Source organism: Leishmania braziliensis, chromosome 4, assembly GCF_000002845.2.
Source record: "Leishmania braziliensis MHOM/BR/75/M2904 complete genome, chromosome 4".
In the NCBI taxonomy this organism is placed as follows: domain Eukaryota; phylum Euglenozoa; class Kinetoplastea; order Trypanosomatida; family Trypanosomatidae; genus Leishmania; species Leishmania braziliensis.
Genome location: NC_009297.2, coordinates 231,485 through 247,306, shown reverse-complemented (window position 1 = coordinate 247,306; position 15,822 = coordinate 231,485). Strand labels below are relative to the sequence as shown.

General features: G+C 61.0%; 4 protein-coding genes across 4 annotated transcripts; all 4 read left to right on the top strand.

Moving 5' to 3' along the window:
* Positions 1-35: 35 nt before the first annotated feature.
* On the top strand, positions 36-839 carry LBRM_04_0640 (hypothetical protein; the record flags this gene model as incomplete). The annotated part of the gene is made up of 1 exon (XM_001561698.1): positions 36-839. One exon carries the CDS (start codon positions 36-38, stop codon positions 837-839), a length of 804 nt encoding a protein of 267 aa, XP_001561748.1.
* A 3,105-nt stretch (positions 840-3,944) lies between these two features.
* On the top strand, positions 3,945-4,847 carry LBRM_04_0630 (putative spermidine synthase; the record flags this gene model as incomplete). Its single annotated transcript, XM_001561697.1, has 1 exon — positions 3,945-4,847. The coding sequence occupies one exon, from the start codon at positions 3,945-3,947 to the stop codon at positions 4,845-4,847; it is 903 nt and encodes a 300-aa protein (XP_001561747.1).
* Positions 4,848-6,589: 1,742 nt separating this feature from the next.
* On the top strand, positions 6,590-11,425 carry LBRM_04_0620 (conserved hypothetical protein; the record flags this gene model as incomplete). Its single annotated transcript, XM_001561696.1, has 1 exon — positions 6,590-11,425. The coding sequence occupies one exon, from the start codon at positions 6,590-6,592 to the stop codon at positions 11,423-11,425; it is 4,836 nt and encodes a 1,611-aa protein (XP_001561746.1).
* A 550-nt stretch (positions 11,426-11,975) lies between these two features.
* On the top strand, positions 11,976-12,839 carry LBRM_04_0610 (putative tyrosine phosphatase; the record flags this gene model as incomplete). Its single annotated transcript, XM_001561695.1, has 1 exon — positions 11,976-12,839. One exon carries the CDS (start codon positions 11,976-11,978, stop codon positions 12,837-12,839), a length of 864 nt encoding a protein of 287 aa, XP_001561745.1.
* Positions 12,840-15,822: the final 2,983 nt, after the last annotated feature.

Below are 15,822 nucleotides of genomic sequence, written 5' to 3'. Positions count from 1 at the left end.
CCGAGTCGTCCTAACTTCAGACACTAACACAAAATATGAGCTGGTTCAAGCGGGAGCGCCCGACGGCGCCGATCCACATCCCTGACCCCCGTCGCCCATCCCTTTCCTTCGTCTTCAAGTCTCCTGAGGTCTTATGCAGCTCGCTGCTGATGGCAGTCAGCTACTACTTCCTTATAGTAGTCACCGGGAGCGCGTCGATAGACGGTCCCGAGGGACTCTGGCAGACGTTTGGCCGAAAGAGCCGTACCCGCCTGCAGAGCCGCGCGTCGGCGTTGCTGCCAGATTCTCCGCTGGTTATGAGTTTCGACATGGTGATGGCGGTGCTGTGCATCTTCACCGTGAATAGTCTCCTCGCCGCCTGCAGCCGAGTCCTGGCGACGGAGCAGCGCCGCGTAGAGGAGGAGGCCCAGGCGGCGTGGAGGGCGGCAGTCACGAACCCTGAAACACGCCATGAACAGCTCGAAAAAGATGCGCAGAAGCTCGCTGAGAAGGTCAAGCTCTGGCAAGAAAACGACGAGCGCCGCAAGACTGGCCAGACTGTCCGCCGCGAGCGCATCAAGAAGCTCGACGTCATGGCGGACGAAGTGCTGACAAACATCATCATCATCATCTCAGTCGCCCTGAGCCTCGGAGTCGCCTACTCGATCGCCACGCAGCCACCGAACCAAATTCGCGGTTTGGGCATGGGCGGGATGCTGATAGTTCTGATCGGCGGCATCGTCGTCTGCGGACTTGACCGCTACCTCAACAGCATGCGACACTACTGCAACTACGTGAATTTGCTCTGTATAGCTTCCCTGCTGGTGCTGGCCGCCCGCGCAAGCGTGTTAGCCAAGTGAGCTCTTGGGTAGTGTGCTTGCCTCGTCTCTGCCATCATAGTGTTTGCGGGTGGGGTGAAGTAGAGAGGGAAGGGGGAGGGCACTTTGTATGTTTGCTCGGGGACGCACTAAAGGGTCTGTCGCGCAGACATGCACAACCGTGCGCGAGCACATGTCTTGTGGACTCCAAGGATGAGCAAGTGATGCTGCATCGTTGCCGTCGATTTCCGTATGTCACTCTCGCCGCCAGTTCCACACACACACACACACACACACACGCGCCTCTTGCCGCTCCTCCTCCCCTCCCTCGCCAACGGCAGCCACTACCGATACGCGTGCACATGGATGAGACACTCTTCATCGAAGGAGGTTAGCCCTTTCCCACCTGTCCACGCCAACATCCTCAACGAGCGAGCGAGCATCATCGACAGGAGCGCTTGGAAGTGGGTGGGCGGTGCGCTTTCTTCGAGTTCGTACACGCTGTACACTCCATGGTAAAAAAGCTCGTTGTAGGGAGGGGAGAGAGGAGGGCGGCGGTCGGCACCCGCTCTCCCTGCCTCTCAGTTATAGTTCGAAATCCCCGCGGGTGATGCCGAGCACTCCAGAGGTTTGCTCACACTGTGCTGCGCCTTTTTGTTTGGGCAGGTTTGGGCGAAGCAACCGTCGATCAAAGGATCCCCCACCCCCTCTGATTCTAAGGGATCTGGACAGGGCCGCGGAATGCCGTCTCGCAATCGAGCAATCATCGCCCCCCCCCCCTCCTCTCTCCTAATCTCCGTGACCTCGTGCGCCTGTCCTCTCCTTCACTCGCACAGCACAGCAGCCGCCACAGACGCCTCTCGCTCGGTGCAGCTCCCCTCTCCCTCCTCCCTCCTCCCCCTTCATGGCAGACGGCACGCGGGCTGAACGAGAAGGGCTTCGCTTGACTCGTTACCATCCACTACCCGACAAAGGCTATCACTGGTCAGACATGTCGGCCACCAGAGTCGATAGCCGACGAATGCCAGCGTCGTCTCTCGCACTCCTGGAGAAGTAAACGGGGGACAGATTACACCGCAGCGGTGGAGGAACTGAAGGCAGAGAATGAGTACGATTCTGGCGACCCTCTCACCGACGAGGCAACCCGAAGCAGGCATGAGAAGCGTGACGTACCTCATGGAGGAGAGACGTATGTGCGAGCACTCGTTACACCTCTACCCGTGGATGCAGGAGCCGATCAAGGCTGAGGCACTTTGGGAAGGAAGGGAGCAGCAACGCATTAACAGCCCGCAGCTCGCGGAGAGCCAGAGGAGGAGAGGAGGAGAGCTCCGTGAGTCTCGCCCGCCAAGGCCATTTGACTCCCGTGGCGGTGAGGCTGGGCTAGTGCGTGCTCTTCTCAAATGACCTGAGCGAGGCAAGCTACGCACTGATGCACAGAATCCTCCACTTCAGCACTGATGACGCCATCAAAACGCATCATTGGCCTGTGGCCAGCCTCTGGGACGGGTGGGAGGGGAGGGGCACGGTGGCTTCCCCGCTGGTGAGCGAGTTGCCGGACTGCATTCCCCTCTTACCAGGTGAGTGGAAGGCTGCAAGCGGTGACCTGATTGGCAGCGCGGAGAGTGCTGTGGCAGGGCTTCACAAGAAACTGGAGGGCAACGCATCGCTTGGTGGCGGATGCATATTCCTGTCCACGACGCCCAAGGGAACCAAGCGTGTGTGGCAGGCGTGGGGCGCATGTCGAGGCAGCTTGAACACTCTCGCCTCTTCTCCAGTTGACAAGGTGAATCGCCAGTTCAAAGGCTCTGAAGGCAAACATGCGGCAAGGCCACACTATACCACAGCTGCGGCGGTGGCTACTCCAGAACACTACGGCCACGGAGGTCGCGGACCAAGTCGGGGCAGCTGCCGAGGCGCATTCCGCGGAGGCAAGCGCTAAGGAGGAGCACCAGCAGCGACAGCCTTCAATAGAAAACAGTGGCAGGACTGCCCACCCGAGTGTCCCGGAGAGGGACAGTGCAGGTGCAGGACAGTGGGAGGTGCGCATAGGAGGTGGCGTGTTCCACACGGGAAGGGGGCAAATCGCGAGCTGTGGATTGACCTTTTCCGGCATTACACGCCACAACGCCACTCGATTGCAGGTGCACACGACTGGCCATGCTCACGGCAGACCCGACCCACGCGGCTGTACACCAGGCCAGCACCTACGGAGAAAAGACTACTGCATACCTGCTGCACACGCAGCATCACAGGGTAGCCGGTATCCTTACCCAGGGATAGCACTCCCAGCAAGGCACCACTGAACATTTTCGACTCAGCCCCCGTCTGTCATCGTCAGGGTGGCACTCACGCACGCACACCCTTCTCAGGAATCTTGACACAACTGCCTCAGAGATGACTGCGGGCTCTTCACGTGGGCCTCTATATTATCAGGCGCACTAGACGACGCGATACGACAACCCCAAGCCGCCCCATCCTGCATGGGCCCGCTCGTCCGCTGAGGCCACAACAAGGAGCCCTAGAAAAACGAGATAGTTCGTTATCAGACTCAGGGCTTCTCATTACCATAGGTGTGCCAGACCATGGCACCGCGGGCTGGCACGCACGGAGCTGCTGACTGTGGGGTTCGAGGCCGTAGCGCCGCAGAAGAACAGACAAGTCGAACGAGTAGACGGATGGGCTGTGCGAGTACGCCCGCGGAGCGAGTCGCTCGGCCACCCACGACCAGCAGGAGGCGCACGTCTCTTCTCTTCCCCACCCCTCTACGCTTAGCCAAGCGAAGGGAGAAACCTACCCCTTTGCCGGAGATCCTGAGGACGTAAGGGGAAAGTGGGCACGCACCCACACCCACACGAACATGTGCGTGTGCGTGTGGGTGTGGGTGCGTGTCGTCGTTGCTTTCTGCCACGGTGCTTTAATTATAGCCCGCTTATACACCCACCAACATCTACATCGATGTCTCCCTCCTCCTTTCCCTCTCTCTCTCTCTGCCCTCCTCTCCTGGTACGTCTCTGGTCACTCCACACGCACCCCGCGCATACAGTAACACGACAGTCAAGCACACGCCGCTCATCCAGGCCCTCAAGCGTTACGATCAGTCGCACGCGACTCACTAGCGAAAATTTGAGCTAAGACAGGGAGGGGAAGATGCCGGGCCCAGGTCTTTTATCTGATGGTTGGTTCCGTGAGAAGAGCTCCATGTGGCCTGGGCAGGCGCAGGGGCTCAAGGTGGAGAAGGTGCTGTACGACCAGCCCACGGAATTCCAGCACCTGACGGTTTTCGAGTCCGACCCGAAGGGACCGTGGGGCACCGTCATGACACTTGACGGCGCCATCCAGCTCACTGACTATGACGAGTTCGTCTACCATGAGATGCTTGCGAACCTGTCGCTGACGTGCCATCACAAGCCAGAACGCGTTCTGGTCATTGGCGGTGGCGATGGCGGTGTCGTGCGCGAGGTGCTGCGCCACAAGAGCGAGAAGGAGGGCATTGTACAGTCTGTCGAGCTCGTTGACATTGACGGCGCCGTGATTGAGCAAAGCAAACGGCACTTCCCGCAGATCGCTTGCGGCCTCGCGAACCCGTGCGTGACGGCGATGGTGGGCGACGGTGTCGCCTTTGTAGGCAACGCGCCGGATAACGTGTACGATGTCGTCATCATCGACACAACGGACCCTGAGGGGCCGGCGTCGGAGCTGTTTGGCGCGGAATTCTACAAGAACGTTCGTCGCATTCTGCGGCCCGGCGGCATCGTATGCAACCAGGGCGAGTCCATCTGGCTGCACCGCCCGCTGATAGAGAAGATGATGAATTTCCTGAAGAAGGACATCGGCTTTACCACCGTCAAGTACGCGATGATCTACACCCCAATGTACCCGTGCGGCAGCATCGGCACACTCGTCTGCGCTAAGTCTGTCGACACGGACTTGACAGTGCCGAGGAGACCGGTGGAGTCGCTCGGGTTTGCCGACGAGCTCAAGTACTACAGCAGTGACATGCACCGGGCAGCGTTCGTGCTGCCGCGCTTCGCGGCGTACCTGAACGAGTAGAGAGTTGGGTGGAAGGAAGGGGAGAGACTGGCGGCTTTAAGACGGGGGCGGACGCGCGATCACAGACGGAGCGTCGCACACGCAGTGTTGGGGCGCCACCCACCAGTCCACACCCACTGCGACTATTGAAGGGCCTCCCCTCTCCCTCCTTGCATTGCCCCAGCACCGCTATACATCTCCCTGCCATGTTCCGCGGTCCTGTTCGCTCTCTCTCTCTCTTTCTCTGCCTGCCTGCGTGCATTCGACGTGTTGATCGCCACAGTCTGCCGGCGTAAGTGTGCCAGAATGGGAGGAGAAGGGGAAAGTGAAGGCCTCACACTTCTTTGCTCTTCGGTGTGCATCGACGCGCGCGTGCAGAGACGCTCGTTCGGCTTGTTTATGCTTGTGCTTTGCCTTGCGGATTCTCGCTCCCCCTCTCGCTCCCTTATTGGTTTCCTTGTTGCCGTGCACTTCTGCAGGCGTAGACGCGTGTACGGCGGGAGGAGGAGGGGGGGAGGGGGGGGGCGGGGTGGGGCGCGCGCACGCATTGGCCACTGTCACGTTCAGCAACACCGCCTGCCTGCCCCCCTCCCATGGGTACGGGGGGAGAGCCGGCACAGTGTTGAACGCATCGTAACACATAAGAAGAGGACCACTGCTAGCACAGGAACCGATTAAGCACATCGGTGAAAAGTACGTGTGTGGGGGGGGGGAGAGGTGCACGCGCACACCTCTCTTGAGCGGGTGGGGTCTCGCACATGCCCACGAACTGTCAGGGGATGGCGGGCACACAAGCAGGGGAAAGAAGACTGAACTGTGAGCTGGAGCCCACCTATCGCATCCCCTTCCCCCCCCCTCCACTTCCTCCCTCCCCTCCATTCCTCAACTTAGTCACTCCCTCCCCTCTCTCTCTCTCTGCGTATTTCGTGCTAACAATGTTAAGCGGCAATGTCAACAGTGAGGCAAAACTGCCGTCTGCGGCTTTGCGGTCCGACAAAAAAGTTTCGAGCATAGCAGCACTCCTCCCCTCACCCAGCAGAAGACACTGTCGAAGACAGGCTGGCGTGTGGACAAACACGCGCGCGGGCGCCACTCGTGAATTGTGTGCATGGGTGTGTCTCCTCTGGTCTTCAGCAAGGGCATTGCTCTCCTGGTGATCCGCTACTCCTCCTTGTGTTGCTTCGTTTCCTTTTGCGCTCTCCTCCTGCGTGTCATGCTCAAACACACGCGTGCCGCAGCCCATTAGCGCCCTCCACAACCGCCCTTCCGCATTCCCCTCGACCCTTGTGCTCTTGTAGAGGTGCACCTTCTCTTGCCCTCTTTGCTGTCGCTGCAAATTGCTGGGCCATTTGCCTCCTCCTCAGCTTTCACCCGCCACTGTGTCTACGTATAGACAAATACTCAGACAAAGTGCATGTGTGTGCGTGTGTGTGCGTGTGTCTGTGCTGCATCGTCCACACCCATCACAGCACGGTGTCAATAGACGTTGTACTTGCTTGTGCTTTTCTGTATTCCCGTTGCTTCAGTCCTCCCCCATCCAGGTCGATTACGAACGCGCGCCCCCCCCCCGCCCATCCGCCTTCCTCTCATCTCTTTCTCCCCACGAGCGTACGTGTCATCTCTGCGTGCACAAATTGGCACTCCGCCCTGACGTGGAAGTCAGCGGCTGCGACTTCATCCGCGTGCGGGCGCGCTCTGCGCTGCCTCTTCACGCTTCCCTTTACATTCACCAACACACTTTCTCCACCGTTGCTCGTACGAGAATGCTTGGTGGAACAGGTGGTGGCGTTGGAAGCAGCCTCAGCACTGGCGGAGGCGACGGCGTTCCGCTCATCACGCGCCTTCTCCTGCTCCGTGCCACGGTGCGCTTTAGCCTCTCGCCGTCTACCTTGTCTACGTCCTCAGCTAGAGAGACGTCTCTGATGATGCCAGAGCTGAGCATCGTCTCGCACTATGTCCGAGGGTCGTCGCTGCGGCCGGTGACAAGCACGCCGAAGGAGGAGGCCCAGTTTCTCGAAGCGCATCCATCGCTACATGGCCTGCTCCTCTCTCTTGCCTCCGGCCGCCTCGCACAGCGAGTAAAGCTGCGCCAGCTGCAGACCAGCGTCGTGCGGACATCTGTGAAGCTTACACAGAGAGCCGCGCTAACCTCTTTGGCCGAAGCCGCACCAGCGTCACGCAGCAGTGGCGGCAGCAGCAGAGCCGTTGATTACAATCAGCTCCAAGGTGTCGTCGCGGCTGCGACGGCGAGCTTCGCTGAGGATGTGGCATGGTACAGCACCGTCACGCCACACAGCGCGCAGCTAAACCCGTGGTGCCTTCTACCCATCTCAGCAGCAGGCTGCTACTTGACCGTGCCATCGCCACCCTTCGTGCATTGGTGCAAGCTGCAGGCGGCGCACTGCTGTGTTGAGGCCGGCGCTGCATCGTCCGTCAAACCTGGCGTTCACGGTGGCCCAATGCGGTACAACGACATTGTGCACTACGCCAGCTCTGCTCCCTCACCCTCCAGCAACACCCACTCCTCTACCGGCGTGACAGCAGCGCAGAGCACAGGCGTCGGTGAGGACGGTGGCTACGTGCACGGCTACGCATTCATTCTCGAGGGAGACGTGTTTAGCGGCAGCGGCGTTGACGAGGCAGCGGCCGCTGCTGTGGCAGCGGCCGCAGCTGCCACAGAGAGTCAGCGCTCTGAGGCCTTGTCGCGTGACAGCGGCGACGAGGAGGCGAGCGTCCTCCTGTGGTGCGTACTAAGTGACGCGCCGGTGTTCAACTTTATGTGCGCCCTCACGCACGCGGCCGTGGGGGCTATGAGCTGTGTCGCTCAGCGCCTGTACCATGAGCGAGTCATGTCCACAGAGTCGTCGTCGGCAAGCCCCTTGCTCTCCAACGGCGTCTACACTGCGCTCCTGGATGACGCGATACAGGAGGAGGTTGTGCGGCCTCTGGCGAAGGAACTACTCACCTTTGGTTCTGCCAGCAGTCGCACGTTGCCTGGGGACACCTTCACCGTGCAGCTAGCGCTCACACGCAGCAGCAGTGGTGGCGCCATTGCATCACATCGGCTCGCAGCCTCCATCTCGAATCAGCTGACCTTCCGCCGTCCCCTCGACTTGCTCTACGCCCACGCTGACGTGCCTCTGTCGCTCCTTCTGCTGAGCTTCAACGAAGACGCGCTGCGCGTCCTGCAGTCGCTCCTGCTGCAAGAGGCGCGGGTAGTGGTGCTCGGCTCCACTCCGCAGCACGCGTCGGCGTGCGTCGTCAGCTTGCTGGCGCTGCTGGGCCCACTCACGTGGGTGTCCCCACTCATCCCATACCTCCCGCCACATCTAGCCGCCGTGACGGGACTGCTGCAGACGCTGCTGAGGCCCCCCTTTGAGCAACCGGGACAACGAGCGCCGTCGGGTAAGTCGCTTTCCCCGGCGCCATCCTCGCAGTTGAAGGAAAGCAGCGGCTTCCTGCTCGGCAGCACCGCCGCCATCCAACCCTATCTCATCCTCCTCTCTTCTTCCCCGAAAGTCGAGGCAGGTATGAGCGCCAGCGACTACGACCGCAGTGACAAGCGCGCGTTGCGGCTCTGGATTGCCGACGCTCGAACCGGCTGCGTCGGTGTATGCCCAGAGGATCCAGTAATGCGGTTCTCGCAGGCAAATTCTCTGCCATCAACTGACCCGTCGGACGGGTCGGCAACACCGGCGCCAGCAAGCCGCGGCGCCGTCAACGCATGGGCGAGTCGCGCGCACGTGAACCTCCGTGAAATCGCGTCGCACAACTACAAGCCCGACGAGAACCAAAGCGTCAGCGCTCTGTACGGCGCCGTTCGCAGCAACCTGCGCGCCGTGGCGGAGTCGAACGTTATGAGCGCAGCACCGCTGGACCTTCTACCTGCCTTCAGCGACGATCTGCGAGACCAGCTGCGCCGCCTGGTGAGCGTCGAAAAGCGTCGTCTCTTCCGGCACAGCCTGGAGGCAGTGGCACAGCATATGCACGCCCGACTGGAGGCCCTCGAGTCACTGGCGGCACGCCTCACACGGGGACTGCGACAGGCAATCACGGCCACTGACCTCTGCTGCAATGTCTCCGTCGCCAGCACGCTGAACGACAGCTTCGAAAATCGAAGCAACTGCAGCGACACCGAAGAGAGCAGTGGTGGACTCACCGCGGCGCACGCCGGCGATGACGACGGCAACGACACTTCTCCGTTGCGCGCCATCACGGAGGCCCTCGCAAAGTCCTACTCGCACTCCTTCGCCGGAGACGCCGCGCCGTCGGCGACGTCCTTCGCTGCTGCCCACACCCCACAATTCCCCGTGTTGTCTCCCAGCGAACTTTGGCAAGTGCAGGCGGGTGTCTTCGGCTATGTGGTGGAGCGCTTCACAGGGGCGTACCGCCGAGGGCTATCCACGACGACACTCGGCAACGGCGCTGGTGGATGTGAACAGCGTCGCACCACAGCCATGGAGTCGTCAGTGTTCTTGGTGCCCGGCATGAACCAGAACTACACCCTGGCTGAGCGCGTTGCCCAGACGCACATTTTTAAGCAGTTCGAGTGCGCTGTCTTGGCCGCAGAGCAGGTGGGGCTGCGTCGCGTCTTCTCTGGTGTTCCTCACACGCGTGTTGGCGAGGGAGGCCATCCTCTCCTCACCAATGTCCGCTCCCTGGCGTTCTTCGCCCTCTTGTGCAGCCGGGCGCGCCTACACTACGCAGAGTTATACCCCGACATGGCCTCCGTGGACGCGGTCGGACTCGTGTACACTTCTGTGGTGACGCGGTGGTTCTCGAACCGACGCGGTCCCTCATCATCGGTGAGTGTGCCTGGCGCCATCCGATTTCTTGCCGGGGGCCACAACGACAGCGACAATGACCCTGTGGACGTTGCTGATGCCGACGCAACCCATGCGCCTCATGGCGGGAGCGGGCCTGGAGTGCATAGCAGCGGCGGCAGCAGGGGTGGTGGTGGTGGTAGTGGTAGTCTGCGTGGATTCTTCTCCAAGGTCGCGAAGGTGGTGAAGCATGGCTACAGCACCACCGGACGCGCGCGGGAACCGCAGTCTGTTTACCTCCCCGCTGCCATCGCCTGCCTACATAACTTCAGCGTTCCCCTCTTTTCGCAGCTGTCAAAAACCCCGCAGTCCTTCGCCACCACCCCATACTCGGAGAACACCTCCATGAAGAGCAGCAGCAGCAGCGAAGCAGGTGGTGCTCCTGGTAGTGGGGGCGGCCGCCGTTACCATCGCCGTCACCACAATGCGCATGCATTCCTCACCACCTGTAAGCCACCGCCCGAGCGAATCAAGTGGGCCCGACAGCAACAGCAACAGCAGCACATCGCACTCAACATGGACTTCACATTGCCTAACGGGGCCAACGTGGGGCGAGCGGCGGGTCTCGGCGGTGGCAGTGGCAGCACGTATGGGAGTGGGCCGGGGATCGAGTCGGCGAGGGTTGACCTCATCACTCGTACCGGCGGTGACTCAATCGGGGGTCCGGACAAGGCCGGCAGTAGCGCTGCCGCACCATGTCGTGATGGAGGTCTGCAGGCGATGGCAGGCGTGTCTCTCGACATTTGCCGTGCCCTACCGCTCGATATCGTGCACGAGTTTGACGCGTACCAGCCGCTGCTGCGCCCTACCGCGCCAGGCAGCGCAGAAAGCTCATGGGCGAGCAACGGTGAGGACGCTCTGGCCGCCAGGTCCGCGGCGGCCTTCATGCGAGTCGGGTACTTGTGTCCGTCGTCCATGAACGTGTGGCGGGAAGGCGAAGTCCGTACGATGCGCGCCGCATTGCACCAGTCGCCCCCGCGCCCAGCGAAGCCGCCTGTATCCTCTGTGTCGCCTTCTGCCTCGTCCACACGGTCACGACTCCCGCTGCACCCGGGAGCTGAGAACCCGGCGGAGACATCAATCCCTCCAGATTCGCTGTGCCTGTTCCCCGCGCCACCGCAGTCCACCGCCCCACCGCCGACAACCACGACAGCCTTGTCGATGGAGACGTCGACGTCGTCGGTATGGTGTGCCTTCACCAGCGGCGCCCCGCAGGACTACCCCTCTGCGGACCCTGCCGCGTCAGGTGGGCATTCGGGTGGAGATGCACAGCAGCACCAAGTAGCGCCTGTGCGTGCCTCTGTGGCGGCCTCGTCGCCGTTGTCCCATGCAGCCGCTCCGTTACCGGCACCCTCTGCCAGCGACAGTGCTAGTCTCCGTAGCTCGACGTCGCACCACCGCGAGGTGGAGGACTTGTGGTGTGTCCAGCTACCATTGGTGCTGGAGAATGGGCTGCCAGCGCCACTGCAGGGCGCTGCGACTCAGAGGATGATGACACAGACCGCTGATAGCGGCGACGGTGGCACTTGGAGCACCGGCGCACCACTTGCGCCGCCGACGATGCCAGATGAAATGAAAGCAGCATCGCCATGCAGGGCCTTTGCACTCACGCCGACACCTGCTGTTGCCGTGGCGCCGGCTCCTCGCAGTGTGATGGACGATCTCTTCGCCGACATGCCGACCTCCTCGACGGTGAACGCAGCAACAGCGGGGAAGGACGACAAGCAGCAGCTGATGGCGGCTCCTCGACTACACGCCCTCGACAACTTCTTCTAAGGGGGCTAGAAGGGGAGTGAGAAGAAACGACAGTGCAGGGTCGTGGGTGAGGGGCGGGGGTCGTTGTGTGGTGATACGATACTTTCGTGGACATGCGTGACTAGGTGCACCTGTGTATATTTTTAGCGGTGGCTCACACCAGCCCTATCCACTTCACGCGTGGCACACCAGCGCCTCGCGGATGCTGATTGTTGAGCAACCTAACCGAAGAGAAGGCGTGTAGTGGGCAGAGAGTCCACCTTCCGCTTCTCGCCGCATTCCATTTTCTCAGGCTGTGCGCACATCCTCTCTCCTTCTCCTTCCCCTTCTCTCCTTCTCCTTCCCCTTCTCTCCGTCCCTCTTCCTCGCCCCCTCACTGACAACCCACGGCGGGTGTGTGAAAGCGTGGCAGTGGCACACTTCCCTTTGCTCGTCAACCACACGCAAACACACTACACCACCACTTTGTATTCACTCACACAAACAAGCAAACGCACTCGCCGGCGCCACACCGAAATCAGAAGAGAGAAGAGGACACGGCGGCCTTGCTCAGAACAGTCACCTCCATCGGATGCCCACCACCCCTCCCTCACGAGAGCCCCTCGTGCCGACGATCAACTTCTCTATGGTGTGCCCCGGCGTATACCGGAGCGGCTACCCAACCAAGAAGAACTTTTCCTTCCTCAGCGCGCTACGGCTGCGAAGCATCCTGTACCTCTGCCCAGAGGACTACGCTGAGAGCAATCTCAAGTTCTGTGAGGAGAACGGCGTGCATGTCCTGCGCTTCCCTACAGAGGGGAACAAAGAGCCCTTCTGCGACATCTCCGAGCCGCTAATGCACCGCATCCTCAGCGCCATATGCGATACCCGCAATCTCCCCCTGCTCATCCACTGCAATAAGGGCAAGCACCGCACTGGCACTGTGGTGGCGTGCCTGCGCCACCTGCAAGGCTGGTCGTTGGTGTCCATCTTCGAAGAGTACAAGCGCTTTGCCAGCGACAAGGCTCGAGTGGGAGATCAGCAATACGTCGAGCTCTACCACCCCATTGTGCGGCTGACCCCGCCCTTCGTGGCCTCGTGGGTGATTGTGACGCCGCGCGCAACGCTCGTGACGTCTGATCGCGAGCTCATGGAGGCAGAGGCACTACAGCTCGGGTACAGCCCCCTTGCCCCGGACAAGTATCTCAAAAAGAATGGCAGCGGTGCGGCCAAACCGACGACGAACCCTGTGGCTGCTGCAACCGCAGAGAGCGGCCTGACAACCACAACACCCACATCCAGCCCTTTAGCTCCGGGACCCAAGCAGCAGCCCTCACAGCCCGCCGCGTCCGCGGTGCCGATGAGCGCCGGCAACGGCGGCCACTCCTTCGTGCCCTCTATTGCGGTTACCGCAGCAGCAGCGGCGGCGGCGACTGGCTTTGGAGACGCCACTTAAACAGGGACGTATCTGTCACCTTCTTGCCTTTCCTCCTCTTCCAACGCACGCACCACCGCTCCAGTGGCAGGGGCGCAGTGGTGGCTGACGGCCAGGCACGGGCGGAGCCTCTCGCCCCTCCTCCTCCTCCCCCCCTCGCTTCCCCATCTCCGTAGAGGCGAGCTCTGCGGAGATGCGATTGCCTTCAGGCGAACTTCAGGCGCTCGATGTGTGTGTGTGTGTGGACGCGCCTTTTCCTTTCTTCTCTTTGGCCTTTTGTGTTTTGTTCCTCAGCGAAGGCGCCCACGAGTGGCTCAATGAGGCCTCGATTCACCATAGCGCGGCTGAGGCATCACGGACGCCACCACCACCACCACCCTTCCCTCCCTATACTCATTTGCCGTTGTACTCCCGCAGACGCGACACACATATATATTTATTTATATATATATATGTATGCATGCATGTGCCCACTAATGGCGGTGGCCTTCTCATGACCCGCTCCCCCTGCTGGGCGTGCTCGCACCCCCTCTCGATCTCATTTTCCTCCTCACGGTACCCCCCTGCGACCACCACGGCTCTCTCGACCGGCACCTGCGTGGATTTCACCAGCGCTACTCCATGCAGCCTTGCCGTGTAGAGCGGTCACAGAGAGAGGGACAGACGACAGGCATTGGAGGAGGCGAGGCGTAACGGCAGATCACCGAAGGGGATATACTCAGGAGGACCTCTCCCGGAAGCACTACTGTCCATCCGAAGCCGTGCACACAGCTACGCACCGAGGGAAAGTTTCATGATAGCTGAAAGAGCAGCTAATACTCGGCCCATTTCTTCTCAGTCTCTTCATCGATGTGAACTTCGAGCTCCCACGCACACCCCTCCCATGCGCCACTACCTCTGTTCTACGCTTCACTGGAGTCTCCGCCGCCCCTTCCTTCATCGTCCTGCGCTACTCATCTTCCTTCTTCTCACTCACACGCCTCCCCCTAATCTCCCCCATTAACCCCCCCCCTCTTATCTTTCAACATCCCATAACACAATACTGAGTGCGAGTGATGGGGCGCGAGCGACCCCGTGCAGGCGGGGCGTGCGTGGCTGATGTGTGTCCAACGTGCTTGTGTAAGCAGACTGCGCAGACCTCCGTAGCCGTTGCGCAGCCTGTGATACCAGTGACGGAGATGCGGCATGCGCATGCGTGCGGAGGGGGGAGGGGGTTGACGGCGACGCGTATGACGAGGCACATGATTTAGCAGTTTGCTGAAGTTAGCCCTTCAATCTGATCCGTGGTGGTGAATGACTGCTTTAAGCTCTGTTTCGAGCTCGCTTGTGGCTGACGCGACCCCCCCCCCTCCCCCTCCCGCGGTGTTGCCCGTCTGCTGCTGTTTGCCCTTGCCGGTGCGCCGCTGCTGCTGGCATGCGCGCGCGTCCGTAGCGAATGATGAACTTTCCTCGACTGCTGTCTCCGCCCCTTTGCGCAATAGACGATCACCGCGTGTGCGCACGCGTGTGTGCGACGGTCGAACAAAACGCATCAGAGATCGAGCAAGTGGTGAGTGAATGCGAGTGATGGGGCGCGAGCGACCCCGTGCAGGCGGGGCGTGCGTGGCTGATGTGTGTCCAACGTGCTTGTGTAAGCAGACTGCGCAGACCTCCGTAGCCGTTGCGCAGCCTGTGATACCAGTGACGGAGATGCGGCATGCGCATGCGTGCGGAGGGGGGAGGGGGTTGACGGCGACGCGTATGACGAGGCACATGATTTAGCAGTTTGCTGAAGTTAGCCCTTCAATCTGATCCGTGGTAGTGAATGACTGCTTTAAGCTCTGTTTCGAGCTCGCTTGTGGCTGACGCGACCCCCCCCTCCCCCTCCCGCGGTGTTGCCCGTCTGCTGCTGTTTGCCCTTGCCGGTGCGCCGCTGCTGCTGGCATGCGCGCGCGTCCGTAGCGAATGATGAACTTTCCTCGACTGCTGTCTCCGCCCCTTTGCGCAATAGACGATCACCGCGTGTGCGCACGCGTGTGTGCGACGGTCGAACAAAACGCATCAGAGATCGAGCAAGTGGTGAGTGAGTGCGAGTGATGGGGCGCGAGCGACCCCGTGCAGGCGGGGCGTGCGTGGCTGATGTGTGTCCAACGTGCTTGTGTAAGCAGACTGCGCAGACCTCCGTAGCCGTTGCGCAGCCTGTGATACCAGTGACGGAGATGCGGCATGCGCATGCGTGCGGAGGGGGAGGGGGTTGACGGCGACGCGTATGACGAGGCACATGATTTAGCAGTTTGCTGAAGTTAGCCCTTCAATCTGATCCGTGGTGGTGAATGACTGCTTTAAGCTCTGTTTCGAGCTCGCTTGTGGCTGACGCGACCCCCCCCTCCCCCTCCCGCGGTGTTGCCCGTCTGCTGCTGTTTGCCCTTGCCGGTGCGCCGCTGCTGCTGGCATGCGCGCGCGTCCGTAGCGAATGATGAACTTTCCTCGACTGCTGTCTCCGCCCCTTTGCGCAATAGACGATCACCGCGTGTGCGCACGCGTGTGTGCGACGGTCGAACAAAACGCATCAGAGATCGAGCAAGTGGTGAGTGAGTGCGAGTGATGGGGCGCGAGCGACCCCGTGCAGGCGGGGCGTGCGTGGCTGATGTGTGTCCAACGTGCTTGTGTAAGCAGACTGCGCAGACCTCCGTAGCCGTTGCGCAGCCTGTGATACCAGTGACGGAGATGCGGCATGCGCATGCGTGCGGAGGGGGGAGGGGGTTGACGGCGACGCGTATGACGAGGCACATGATTTAGCAGTTTGCTGAAGTTAGCCCTTCAATCTGATCCGTGGTAGTGAATGACTGCTTTAAGCTCTGTTTCGAGCTCGCTTGTGGCTGACGCGACCCCCCCCCCTCCCCCTCCCGCGGTGTTGCCCGTCTGCTGCTGTTTGCCCTTGCCGGTGTTCGAACTTGCGATCAGTTCTGTGATGCTGCGTGGGCACGTGTGTGGTGGTGGTTGTTTTCTGTATTTTTGCGGAGAA